Below are 12,637 nucleotides of genomic sequence, written 5' to 3'. Positions count from 1 at the left end.
TACTACAGTCAGCAGTTTGGTGGGGGGCTGGAAGGTACATAATGCACCATAACCTAAATATGGATAATTGAATACCTTTAAAATATTTTGAAGTAAAAATTAGAAGGGATTAAGTAAGCATTTTCATAAAGTATAAGCACTGTTTGTCACTTATACTAGCATCTTTGTACTTAGGGGCTAGACAAATGAGAGCTAGGGCAGTTTATTGAACACTTAGAGAGAACCTTGGTTGCATTAATTTATATCCTGCTTTTTATTCTTAAAGGTTTCCAGAGCAAGGCAATCCCTGTAGGCAGGTTTACAACCTACAAAGATAAGACACAGGAGGAAAAGTTGATGGGGCGGACCAAGGAAAACAAGGATCCCAGGGACCAGTTATTAATGTTTAATGATTCTTCTAATAGTTGTGAAGGAAATGAGGCTCTCAGGTGAGGTTCAGAGTAGATGATCTTGCTATTCTTGCTAACGAGTCAGAGAGCGGAGCTGGTAGCAGGTAGAGATGTCACTTCTTTGCTGCCTTCGCTCCCTTTTTTATATCCCTCTAAACTGCTAGGGGTGTATTGTCTTTTTTTCCCTTTAATAGTTACTCCTGAACATCTGTGATGGTATCCAGCTATGATTATGATGTTGGGTAAGTTGGGCATTTATGAGGGTTTTTTTTTTTTTTTTAAGAAATCATAGATTCTCAAGTTTGTTTCAGTCATTAGGTATATTTCCAAATACCACTCCTGCGATGTTCAGGAATTATCATATCCCACTCACAAGGTGAATGGCCATTCTAAGAAATCAATAATGAAATCTCACAAGCTAAAATAGTTTAAAAATTCTCCTTTTGGTCACCTGAAGTAATTAGGCTCCGTTTGTTGCTGTGGTTTGGTACTTTCAACTGATGACAGGCCAGTTGAAACAACAAAAACCAGTGAAGCTCTTAACCAATCCCCCCTTCTTTCCTTTCCATTATTACCTGGATTCCTGCAGAGGAAACTGTGTGCGAAATACTCTGTTTGTTTGTTTGTTGCAGCAAGTATTGGCTCAAAGGTATCAATATCCCAGTGGTAGAAGACTTGCTTTGCATTTAAAATGTTCTCATATATAATCGTGGGCATACCTAGCTGGAGTTAGGAAGATTCTTGTCATAGAGATCATACTTCCTTATCCTGGTGCTTCCCCCATATGTTGGGGGATTGCTTTGATTTTCTTCCTTCCATTAAAAACTTTAACAAAGGATAGATAACTTCTGGGATAGGGGGCTAGTCAAAAAGCGCCAGCAGCTAATTAATTTTCCCCTCCAGCTTTTCTCAGGGAAGAAAAATGATAGAAAAAGTGGTGAGAAATAACAGAAAGATAACAAATAGAAATTGTCTGGGTTCCTTAAAATGTCCATGGATAAAGCAGAGCAACTGTACAACAAAGCCTACCTTCCAAAACATCCAAGGACTAATTTCTCTTTTTCTGAGTTAAAGTCTTTTTAAAATATTCATTGTTTTTTCTTGTTCTAGTAGATTGTAGTAGTCTTCCCAAGCACCTTTCCCTCTGGAATCCACTTTGCAGTCCCTAACAGATAAATATAGGATAAATGTATAGTAGTAATAAGGCATTAGGATATATTTAGTACTTTAAGTCTCGAGATCATTATTTTTATTATAGATAAGATGTGTATTAATACATTTTTCCCTTTTATTGTTATAGAATCTTTTATAATCTTGATCCAATAAGCTAATTGTGTTATTTGGTATTATTAGTTGTAATATACACCCATTCCCAATAAATGGATGGCTTGGGGGCTGATTTTCTCTCTCTTTGAAGAAAAACCTACTGTAGGATTTCTCAGTGTTTGGGGGCTGTGAACATCTTTCGAATGTTGAAACCATGCCTTTTTACAAAATGGTTGCCATGTGAGGGTGGCTAGTCACACACACACACACTCATTTGCTAGAAAGTGGTGGTATGAAATTGCTTCCACAACTCTCTATAGTCAACACTCTACTATTCAGCTTTCCTCTTTTTCAAGCAAAGTATTGAGCTACAGCCCCCCTATTGTTTTTATTTTCTAATACCGCCATAGTTTACGTAGGGCTGAAAATCATTTTTGAAATAAATATTTATGTATGATGCTTGCACTTTGCTTTATGGTGTTCTAACCTTCCTTTTTAAATAAAATAATATACATAATTAAATAAACACCTCTTGTTTTTAAATTAGTCTTGAACATGTAATGCTAAGCCGTAATATGATTTGTTGAGCTTTGGCTTAGTGTGGTGAGTGAACCTACTCTATGACTTAGAATTACATTCAAACCAGGCTATTATGGCTTGTACAAAGAATCATGATTAGAAAAATCTTGCCTTAGCATTATGCATGTGAACCCAGCTATTGTATGAACTAATTCTGATTTTATCAATATTCCTTCAAATTCTTGATCAATAAATCATCATCTGTAAGATTGTAGCACATTCAGGGATCTGCAGCCAGCATAGCTTTTATTAATCCTACAACATTCACTGCCTTACCTATCCGTATCCGCCCACCTTCTCTGTTCCACTAATGGTGCTGAGCACTTCTTTTCTCTAGAAACATATTTTATCTGGCTAATTTTTTTATTGGCTGCTTATTCCATGACACCATACCCTGCCTTTCTTGGCTCTTTCTCTTTCAGCAGCCTCTGCCTTCTATATGGTGTCTTCTGGGTAAACTGTCATTTTATTTCCCTTGTATAATTTGTTATTGAATTAGAAGCACTGGAAGATAAATGATGGCAATTTATCTTCAAGGTCATTCATTTGCTGCTTTTCAAGCCTAGTCTAGCTTCAGTTTGAAAGTGAGCATCTCTCTTCTACCTTTATATGATATCACTATTGTCATCTTTTTGTGATAATGGATGCCAATCTAGATCATTTAACATTAATAGCACATTATCCAGGAACCTTTCTGTGTCTCAGTTTTGACTACGGAGCTTCCCAGCACAACTGGTTTGCCTTTACCAAGATTAAAATACATAAATTTAAAATCAGGGAAGGTAAACTCTTCCTTAAGCATCACTTTTAACAATGAAATTGAATGATGAAATTTGCACAATGCTAAAAGTCATGCCTTTGTATTGGAATTGTGTGTTCCTCTGTGCTTCTCTGGCATTTTCATAAAGAAGAGATCAGAAATATCTTTTTTCCCTTAGCAAACTGCAATTTCTTATTCTCGGTTTGGGAAGAGAGAGTAGTTCTGATTATGAAAGAAAACAGAATTATTAACCACAATCTTTTATAAATTGTCATTGGGGAACTAGCTTCTTCTACAGCCCAGGAAGAGAGAAACGTTCTTATGCCACATCTGCAGTTGATCCAAGGTACAGCTTTTTCCTTCATCCAAGATTTTCAAACAGCTTACATTGATATCAGTGGCATGTGGGGGTGGGGGGAGTATTTTCAAGGAATGGTATTATTGTTAGGAAGTAAATCATAGCTAAACTAACCATAATTTGATTTAAATTTTGCATAGTCACGATTAATTTAAAACGGTTGATATATGGACTTCTTTTGCTATACTTTGGCTTGTCTTTGTGTGTTATTCAAACCCAGACCTTGGATCAAATTGTAATTAAGAGGAATGCCTTGGTAATCATGGTTTGTTATAGGCTATGTATGTGATCCAAGCCTTGACCAATGGCTTAGTTAGGTTTAAGCAGTTATTGGTCTTCCAAAAACTGAGGTGTACTACAGGGCAAAAGCAATCAAAAGTAGAACTATTCTTACCTCTGAGTCTTTAGTGTTACCACTTTTATTTCTGACATTTCCTATGAAACACAGGGAGTAGTATGGACTTCCTTTAAAAAAAAAAAATTGGCAATACCTGGAGGTGCTGATCCTGGTTGGCCAAATGTTTTTGCTAAATTTTATAAAAAATAAACCCAATCTGAAGACAAACAAGGTTTGGTGATATAAAAGTTATTAGCATACTGACTGAAAAAGGGGATTGATAGGCCATGGCTGATTGGTGCTCTCAGTGGGTAAAGTCCTTAACCATGCTAAATGCTAAGCAAATGTTATCATAATGTTAAGTATACAGTGGAACCTCGGTTCACGAACTTAATTGGTTCCATTACTCTAGTCGTGACCCGAATTGGTCATGACCCGAAGCAAATTTTCCTATAAGGTTCAATGTAATTACCGTTAATCCATTCTGGCGTGGAGGACAGGGAGGCTGCTATTGCTTGGAGGGAGAGTCCCCCTCCCTACGACCATGTGTCAGGGGCGGAAAATGGCCGCGGACCACGTGTCAGTGGTGGAAAAATGGCCGCGGACCACGTGTCAGGGGCGGAAAAATGGCCGCGGACCACGTGTCAGGGGCGGAAAAATGGCCGCGGACCACGTGTCGGGGCGGAAAAATGGCTGCGGACCACGTGTCAGGGGCGGAAAATGGCCGCGGACCGTGTCACAGGAGGGAAAATGGCCACGGATCCTGTTTGTAACCCGAGGTGGAGTTAGCGAAGCGAAGCAAAATTTTGCAGCTGGAGCTGGTCGTCACCCGAAAAGTTCATGAACAGAAGCGTTCGTAACGTAAGCGTTCCACTGTAGTATGATATGTTTGTTTCTGGAGTTCTAAAATATTACAAGCTTTAGAGGATGGTCTATAAACTACAGTGGCTAAATTCAGGTAATATAAAAAATCAAGAATAAATAACCACATTTTTGTAATGTGTGAATCAGGTCTTTCTCATAACAGGGTATGTGAAACCAGCCATCATGAGTTAATGGTATGTTCAAACCAAGCCATTATAATTTGTTCAATCCATAGTTAAAAATATTCTGGCTTAAAGTCCTATGTGAATCCACTCAGTGCTTCCAATCTTGCCGTAGCAATTCTGGAGAAGCAGCAGCAGCAGCAGCAGCAGCAGCAGCAGCAGCAGCAGCAGCAGACAAGACACGTACCTGATTGATTACAGCAAATCTCTCCCATCTTACCTGTTGACTCAGCTAGCCTGCTAGCAGGCAATTCAATGCTTCTTTAATCAGAATTTAAAGTTCACTGTTCTCCATCACTACTCAGCCACCAGACATGCTCATTTTTTTTGCAAAGAAGGAAAGGATACTTTCTCTGGCTTACCAAACCTGGATTATATCACAAGACAAATGTCTAATGGTTTCTTATATAGATATGTTCTTTCATTGTATATTTCACCAGAGATACTGAATGTGATCAAGCTGACATATTGGTAATAATGTTATAAAAGTCTTTATACTATAGAGTTATGGTACTATAATATTCATAACAATAATGAAGTAATGAAAACAAATTTAAAAACCTTCTAGCCACTGTGGATTTATATTATCTTTTTGTTAAATTAATATTGTATTATGCTTTATACCAAGGAACTTATGACATGGCACATGTTGTTGAATAACTCCCAGCATACAATACCTCATTATTCTCTTAGGGATTGCTGGAAATTGTAGTCCAGCAATATCTGGGTTACCTCTTCCCTGCATTATACATATTTTTTTTCCTTTTTGTTGTGTTGTTATAAATCTTAATATGTTATTTCAGTAAATGATATTTGTATGATATAATTGCAAATTCTTGACATTCTATTATTTAGATAACAGAGTACTGGAAATAAAGAAAAGAAAAAGTAAATATTCTATCAATATTAGCTAAAATTTAGGATATTAATGTTGAAAGTAAAGAAACATTGTTGCTAGAAAAGCACTTTTATACAGTAATGATTAAAATATTAAGAAAATAAAGATTTTACCACAAAATGACATATAGCATAACAGTTATAATGAACATGTGCTGAACTATTAGATTTAATTTTTTTGAAACATCTCTGCCACTTCAAAACTGTCCTTTAATAGAAGTCAGACAAGTAGTGCTAAAGTTATCTGTTCTTGTAGTAATCATGCTTCTTTTTCATTTTCATGACAATATAAAATGTCTACTTTCTGAAACTATGAAGGTTCCTGTGAAAAATGAATTGATGATAGCATCATGTAAATTCCCTCTAAAAAAAAAAAGAGTGAACAAAGCATGACAGTTGTATGCTATACCCATAATGGTACCCATGAAAAAGCAACATGACAAGAAGTGGCAGATGAAACATAACTGATGACAGTGAATGTTCTGGTTTTTTTTTTTTGGTTTTTTTTTTTACTCTTTAAATGTCTGGCTGGTTGAAAAAATGCTGAATGGCAATTTATGAGCAAAACTGGAAAAACCAGAAGCTCAATCTGTAACTGACAAAGAGGCCTACTTGTTTCCACACCATCACTAGGCTTAGCAAAGACACAAAAGCCCCATTTAATCCATAAATATTCCCTAAGGGCTTTCAACATTGGGCACTGGAACCTGAAGTGGTTTTATATAAAGAATTTTACCAGATGTTCCTGATAAATATTGTGATGTGTGCCTCAATAGGTCTTGTCTTTTCATCAGAATATTGTCCAATGATAACGTTCAGAAGGAAGAGGTGAAACTTTAGCTCAACAGTAAAATGTATATTTTGGATGAAGTTGGTTCCATATTTTATCTTTGGCTTTTGAAACATTAAAAGCAAAAGGCATATAGATTGAGGAAGATTTTAGTTTGATACTCCAAGATGTTTATGAGTGTTGGAATAGCCAATTCTGGGTACCTGGGCAAGTAGAGCCAGTTCAGGTTATGAGCTTTCTATCATGCTAGTTGAGACTGGAAATTGGTTGCAGAAATCTGATTCTGATCTTTGGTGATGAGAGTTGCCAGAACTATATGTTAAACCAGAAGATTGCCAAGTTGAATGAATGAATGGATAGCATCAGTGCTTTTAACAAAACTCTCCAATTTGATTTGAAAAGTGCCTGTTGTGCTATATAAGTGTTTCCAGTCTTTTTGTAGAAGGCTTGCCTAATTTATTAGGGTGAATAACTGAGGTATGATATACTATTAAGTACTGTTTTAAAGTATGTTTTAAATAACATGGGAAACAAAAACCATATGCAAAGTCATTAGTGACAAAATCGCTTTTGTATTAGTATCAGATTTGAAATCTGCTAAAAATAGGAGATACAGAAACAAGACTCTGAGCTGGCCCGGTATGTGACTCCAAGCCTTTGCAGGCTAGCAGGTTCCAGGTGCCTACAGAAGTATGTGGTAGGTACAGATAAGAGCTACTTGTTCTTACTCTGAGGTTTTTTTTTTCAACCTGTTCCTCACAGATAGAATAAAATGGATTATGAGAGTAGCCAGTTATTTAACTATTAATCTGCAGAAGTTGGTAATTCTGTTAACAAAGCTTAGTCCAACTTAGAGGAGAATGAATTATTTCAAATGTGTTGGAAGAGTATTCTAGGTTTTTCCCTGAAATGTTCTATATGCATGTTTGCAGTAGGTTAATGATTTGCAATGTATAGAATAGTATATACTATGCATACTTCTATTCAGAAGTTAGCCCCATTGATTTTAATAGAATTTACTGCCAAGATGTACAGATTAAGTGAACTGTACTGATATGAGAATATATTGTGCTACTTTGACAAATGATTGCTTAAGGTAGCTAGAAGTCAGCTATTAGGAATATAGGAAGCAGTATTATATTATGAACACTGGACCATCTCACTTAGGATTTTTTTCAAACCAGCCTTCTCCAACCTAGTGCCCTATAGATATGTTAGGAGTACAACTCCCAAAATGCCTAACTAGCTTCATCAGGTCAAGGAAGTATATTTATTTATTTACTTACATACTTACTCAAATTTTATGCTACTTTGATCAGAAGTATGCTACTTTGAGCAGGGTATAAACAGCTTACAATAATAGGGTTAAAAAATAATACAAAGTCACAAGGAAACAGAAGACACTCACAACATACTGCTCCCACAGCACCATAAAAATGCACCCACATTTAGAAGGTAGTTCAACACTCCATTCTGTCCCCAAAGGCCTTCTGGAAGAGCCAGGTCTTTCAAAAACTTAGCAGGGAAGGGGCAGTCCTTATATCCAGAAGGTTATTACAAAGGAGGGGGGCCATCACCAAGAAGTCCCAAGAATGGTGTCTTTGAAAATGACATTCCTTTCATAGAGGGACCCTTAGCATGCCTTTTCTCCTTGATCTCAGTGGATGACAGATTCTACCTAGAGCAGGCAATCTCCAGGAACCTTAGGCCATAATACATAAAGGGCTTTAAAGGTGACAACCAGCACCTTGAATTGAACCCAGAAGCTAGCCAGCCTCCAATGCAGTTCCCTCAGTAGACATGTAACATAAACAAAGCTTGGCATGCCCATAACTACCCAATTTTCTAATGGTCTTCAAGGATTCTGACTGGCAACAGCAGCAGTTGTCCAGGACACATAGAGGAGTCTTTCTCTGCTTTGTTTGGGAGATGCCAGAGATAGAATCTAGGCTGTTTTTGTATGCAGAGTGTATGCTGTATGACTGAGCTACAGATTTTCTATAGCATCATGCTGAATCAAATGTAGGTGTCTTTTAAAAAATCGCCTACTATCTGTTTTCTATAGGTGACAATCTCTTTTTCTTACTTGACCATTTGTCTCAATAAGTTTCTAAAAAATGAAAAAAAAATTGCATATTCTTGTTTGGAAAGGCATCTCATAAATGCAATTTTTTTCCTCTGTTTTTTTCTGTCTTGCATTCATTGTGCTCTGGAAGAATATATTAATAATACAGCCACACCTTGTTTAGCGACTACCTCAGTTAGCAACCATTCACGAATACGACAGTAATTACCAGTAGGAAACAGTAGGAAAAAAATCATTTTCTGACCAACGCCTGCACTTATGCCCACATTTCTGAGTCTGACGACGTACACTGGAGTGAGAGTAACATTGGCATTGCTGCATGAGAGAAATTTATTTAAATGAGACAGCAGCAACCAGCAATCTTTGCAGCATCTCTCTCTCTCTCTCTTAGTCACATGGTTTGCTTTAGTGACCATTTCATTGGAATGAATTGTGGTCACTAAATGAGGACAGAGTGTATGTACCAAATAAAGATCAACTTTGACAAGTGCCAGCAACAAATACTGTATGAGTCTCTTGTTAGGAATAGCAACTTATATTCAGGATTCTCATGATTATCATGGATCTTGCTTCTTAAAAGAGAGACAGACTTCTGTGATTGCCTGAATCATAGAAAAAAAAACTCCAAGCTCATTTATAATTTATTTTAATTTATTTTATTCATTAAATTTATATCCTACCTTTCTGTATAACACTCAAAATGTCTTATAACAATTGAAAATACAAATGTAAAACATAAGAATGAAATTTGGTTTTTTGTTTTATGGTTTTTATTGTATCTTGGTTTTATTGTTGTTCTAAGATGGGTGTCCACACAAATCTTTTAATTAAATAAATAATACTTTACTACTTAGTCTCAGGGTGCTTGAGAATTTATTTTGCATTTCTCCTGGTGACATTTTTAAGCTTTAATTTATTGTAGGACTTGGCAGAAGTTGCTATTGCCGTTGTTTTCTGATACACATCTCACCAGCATTCTGAAGCTTCTGTAGCTGCTTAGACTTCACTATCTGAAAGCCCAATGAGAAAATTCCCTTGGGATTGAAAGGAGGCATGGAAAGGCAGGGAAGCCTCCAAGTGCTGGAGAAGTGATGGGAGAATGAAACTTTTCATACAGGAATCCTACATAAATGCAAGATACCACATTCCATCAACATTCTCTTCTCATTTGAGATAAAATTTCAAAAAACAATTTCTCTCTCATTAAATTGAAGAAAACTGGTAGAAAAATGCAGATGAATTTTTTTTTTGCATGGAATTGTACATTTTAAAATATTCTCTGCATCCTAGTTTTAAGAGTTTTGAGTATTGACAGGTAAACTTGTGGGATATTGACCTGATTTAGAGTGTTGGATTGTGTACTGCCAATCCCAATTTTTTACTACCAACAAATTGGGGCTCAGCACATCATATACAAAGGTATCTTGCATTTGATATAAAATGCTGAATTTTGCTCCAGGATTAAACAAAAGGATTAAACAAAAATGGCATCCTGTTAGGAACACTCTGGAACACTGTTTCCAAAACGGATGTCAGCCAGGTGTGTTAAGACTGTGTAATGGAATGTATCTACAAGGAGGAGAGTGATGTGGGAGATCAAGGCTATCAGGAAGGAGAGGGTGCATTCCAGGAGGGGGGAGGAGGCAGGAGGCAGGAGGCAACCCAGTCCACAGGGGGAGCATGAGAAGAGAAAGAGATTCAGGATAGCCACTCCCTAGAATCTCCCAGGGTATATCCATTAGTTGCTGTAGTACAGATTGAGTTTGGCAAGATTCTGTCTATAAGATGTAAGCTAATAAAGGGACTGGACTGGACTGGACTGTTTCATCATTGTTCTTGGGCTGGGCCTGACAGACTGCAACTTTCAGAATGCCTAGCTGGATGCTCTTTGGGAATCTTGTGGGATGTGGTTGTAGCTCCAATGTTTCTGGAGGATACTCATTTGGAAAAGCCTTATGTGAGGCCTGTGTTCCAGCAGTAGTGATAATTAGACACACAGTGAAACAAGAAAAGCTCTATATCCATTAAACAAGTACAATTTATGGGGTGCAATGGTGCTTTTCATTCCTCATTATTAAGCATGACTGAGAATGAGGCCTTTTAAAATCTTGGTACTGCTGGCATGCAAAGTGAATGATAAGGATGCTACTCTAGGTACTAGCTTCTCCTCCAAATAGATTAGTTCTGCTACATGATGGTGAATGTCATGTCAATCTTCCACTGAGCCTAGCTACATGAGTAATTTGAGATGTACTGCTTGATTTTCTGATTGGAAAAGTGCTTGTAGCCCTTTTGGGCTTCATCTGGAATTGTTTAGAATGTCTTTTTTTTTTTTTTAGGTTCTTGGCTGTATACAAACATTTGTAAGAGAGTTCAGTGACTCTTCCTTATTCTCTGCTTTAACAGGTGTGAGAACTTCGTACTTCTGTTCCCATGACTGTAGCAAAGATTGATTTGATTTTTCTAGTACTGTATATTCAGAAATGTGTCCCAAGAAAATTGCTTGGAATATTTGAATATTGCTCGGGCTGTATGACTTTTTTCAGGCAAAGACTAGCTTGGCAGAGGCTGTACTGCAGACATAAATTTGGTGGAGCCAGGGCAAATACACATTAAATTCACCTGACCTGGTTACTCCTCATGTATTAAATAATTTCCCCTTATTATCCCACTAAAATGATAGCTTTGGAAGGGCTTTGAGACTAAAATCACAGATTAAAATTGTGAATAAATTTTATTAATTAAATGTTTTCTCTGTATCTGAGAATTTGACTTGAGAATCCTAGTTTCCTTGGAGGTGTTGTTTGTGTATGACCACTAAATTGCTTTCTGGACACCATCATCATAGCTGGAGAATACTTAAAGTGAAACACATTGATTTAAGGTTGTTAAGCCCATTGAGTGTTTCTGAACTGGGGAACAATACCCTTCACAGAAGACTTCATAGTGTTTCATGCACAAGCAGATGTATAGATAGAGCAAGTACTGAGAAGTGTGTTGCTGGCTAAACAGAGCATTTTCCAAGGCTTTTCTTCTAAAGAATCACTTGCTAGATTGTCTTTCTTCAACTGGCTGAATATTGAACTAAGCCAGAAAGTGATTTGTTGGGTTTTGGCTTAATGTGTTGTGCAGAGTCAGTCAATTGAGGCTTATTCAATAAATCATACTTAAATAATGACTTAGTGCAGTGCAAAGTGTGAACCAGGCCTACTTGTGGATTGTGTGCATTGTGTTATAACTGATGTAATTTAAAGTACAGTAATGTAAAACCTAGAGTTTCCAAGATTTTTGTGGATTGAAGAAGAATTACAAACAGTTTTTGCCATCTTTGAAGATGGTTATCTGGAGAAATATTTATGTTCTCTGGAGAAAGACAGAGGGTGATTATTTATTCTTCTAAAGCAGTGTTTCTCAACCTTGGCTGGCTGGGGAATTCTGGGAGTTGAAGTCCATACCTCTTAAAGGTGCCAAGGTTGAGAAACACTGTTCTAAAGCATGACATCTAGAGTGTTCTCTCACTTGAAAATGCATTTTCTTTTGAAGACTAATAATTGTTTAACTGAAATAAAATGTACCAAAAGAAATTGCATGTAGCTGCATCTTTCTGTAGTCTGAAGATCTAAATATGCTGAGAAAGATCAAGGATTTCAAAAATCACCTCTATCAAACTGACAGTATAAAATAACTGCTGACTTGCCTTTTTCCTTCTCTGCCTATTTAAATACTGTACAGTGAAAATTCAAAGGATTTTCTTTTCAACTGTTATTTTGAAGCAGCTAGTGTTTTATATATAAATTTTCATCACCCTGAAAACAAAAGTATTTCTACACACTAGTTTGATAACTAGTTTTGGGGAAGGACTTAAAAGGGTCTCCTATTTGTTTAAGAAAATGTGAATACAGTGCCAGAAATTTGGTTCTGTAAGAAAGCTAAATAGAGGGGTGTTTGCAGAGTGGAGTCAGAAATATATATTTCAGCCCCTGAGATATTTGTGCATTTGTTTCTTCATTTAAATATGATGGTTTAACTTAAATAACTATTGTGTGCAGAGAGATAAACTGAGTAAAAATGATTTTTCACAATTTCAGTTTTTTTTAAAAAAAAACAACCCTAACATTTAAAGAATGTT

At 36.6% G+C, this 12,637-nt stretch overlaps 1 protein-coding gene across 4 annotated transcripts in view; it reads left to right on the top strand.

Moving 5' to 3' along the window:
- Nucleotides 1–12,637, top strand: part of ELAPOR1 (endosome-lysosome associated apoptosis and autophagy regulator 1) — a 61,651-nt gene that overhangs the window by 4,914 nt on the left and 44,100 nt on the right. The window contains exon 1 of one of the 4 annotated variants that reach the window (XM_088153165.1): nucleotides 4,441–4,550. The exons of the other annotated variants lie outside the window; for them this stretch is intronic. Coding sequence (XP_088009291.1) covers nucleotides 4,530–4,550 — 21 coding nt within the window. The 5' untranslated portion in view covers nucleotides 4,441–4,529. Of the gene's footprint in view, nucleotides 1–4,440; nucleotides 4,551–12,637 lie in introns of those variants that run through there. 4 annotated transcript variants of the gene reach the window in all.

Source organism: Python bivittatus, unplaced genomic scaffold (assembly GCF_059951505.1).
Source record: "Python bivittatus isolate LINGU-HERP-01145 unplaced genomic scaffold, Pbiv_v1 ctg000700_np1212, whole genome shotgun sequence".
NCBI classification, from domain to species: domain Eukaryota; kingdom Metazoa; phylum Chordata; class Lepidosauria; order Squamata; family Pythonidae; genus Python; species Python bivittatus.
This window is presented reverse-complemented; position numbering and strand designations above follow the sequence as displayed.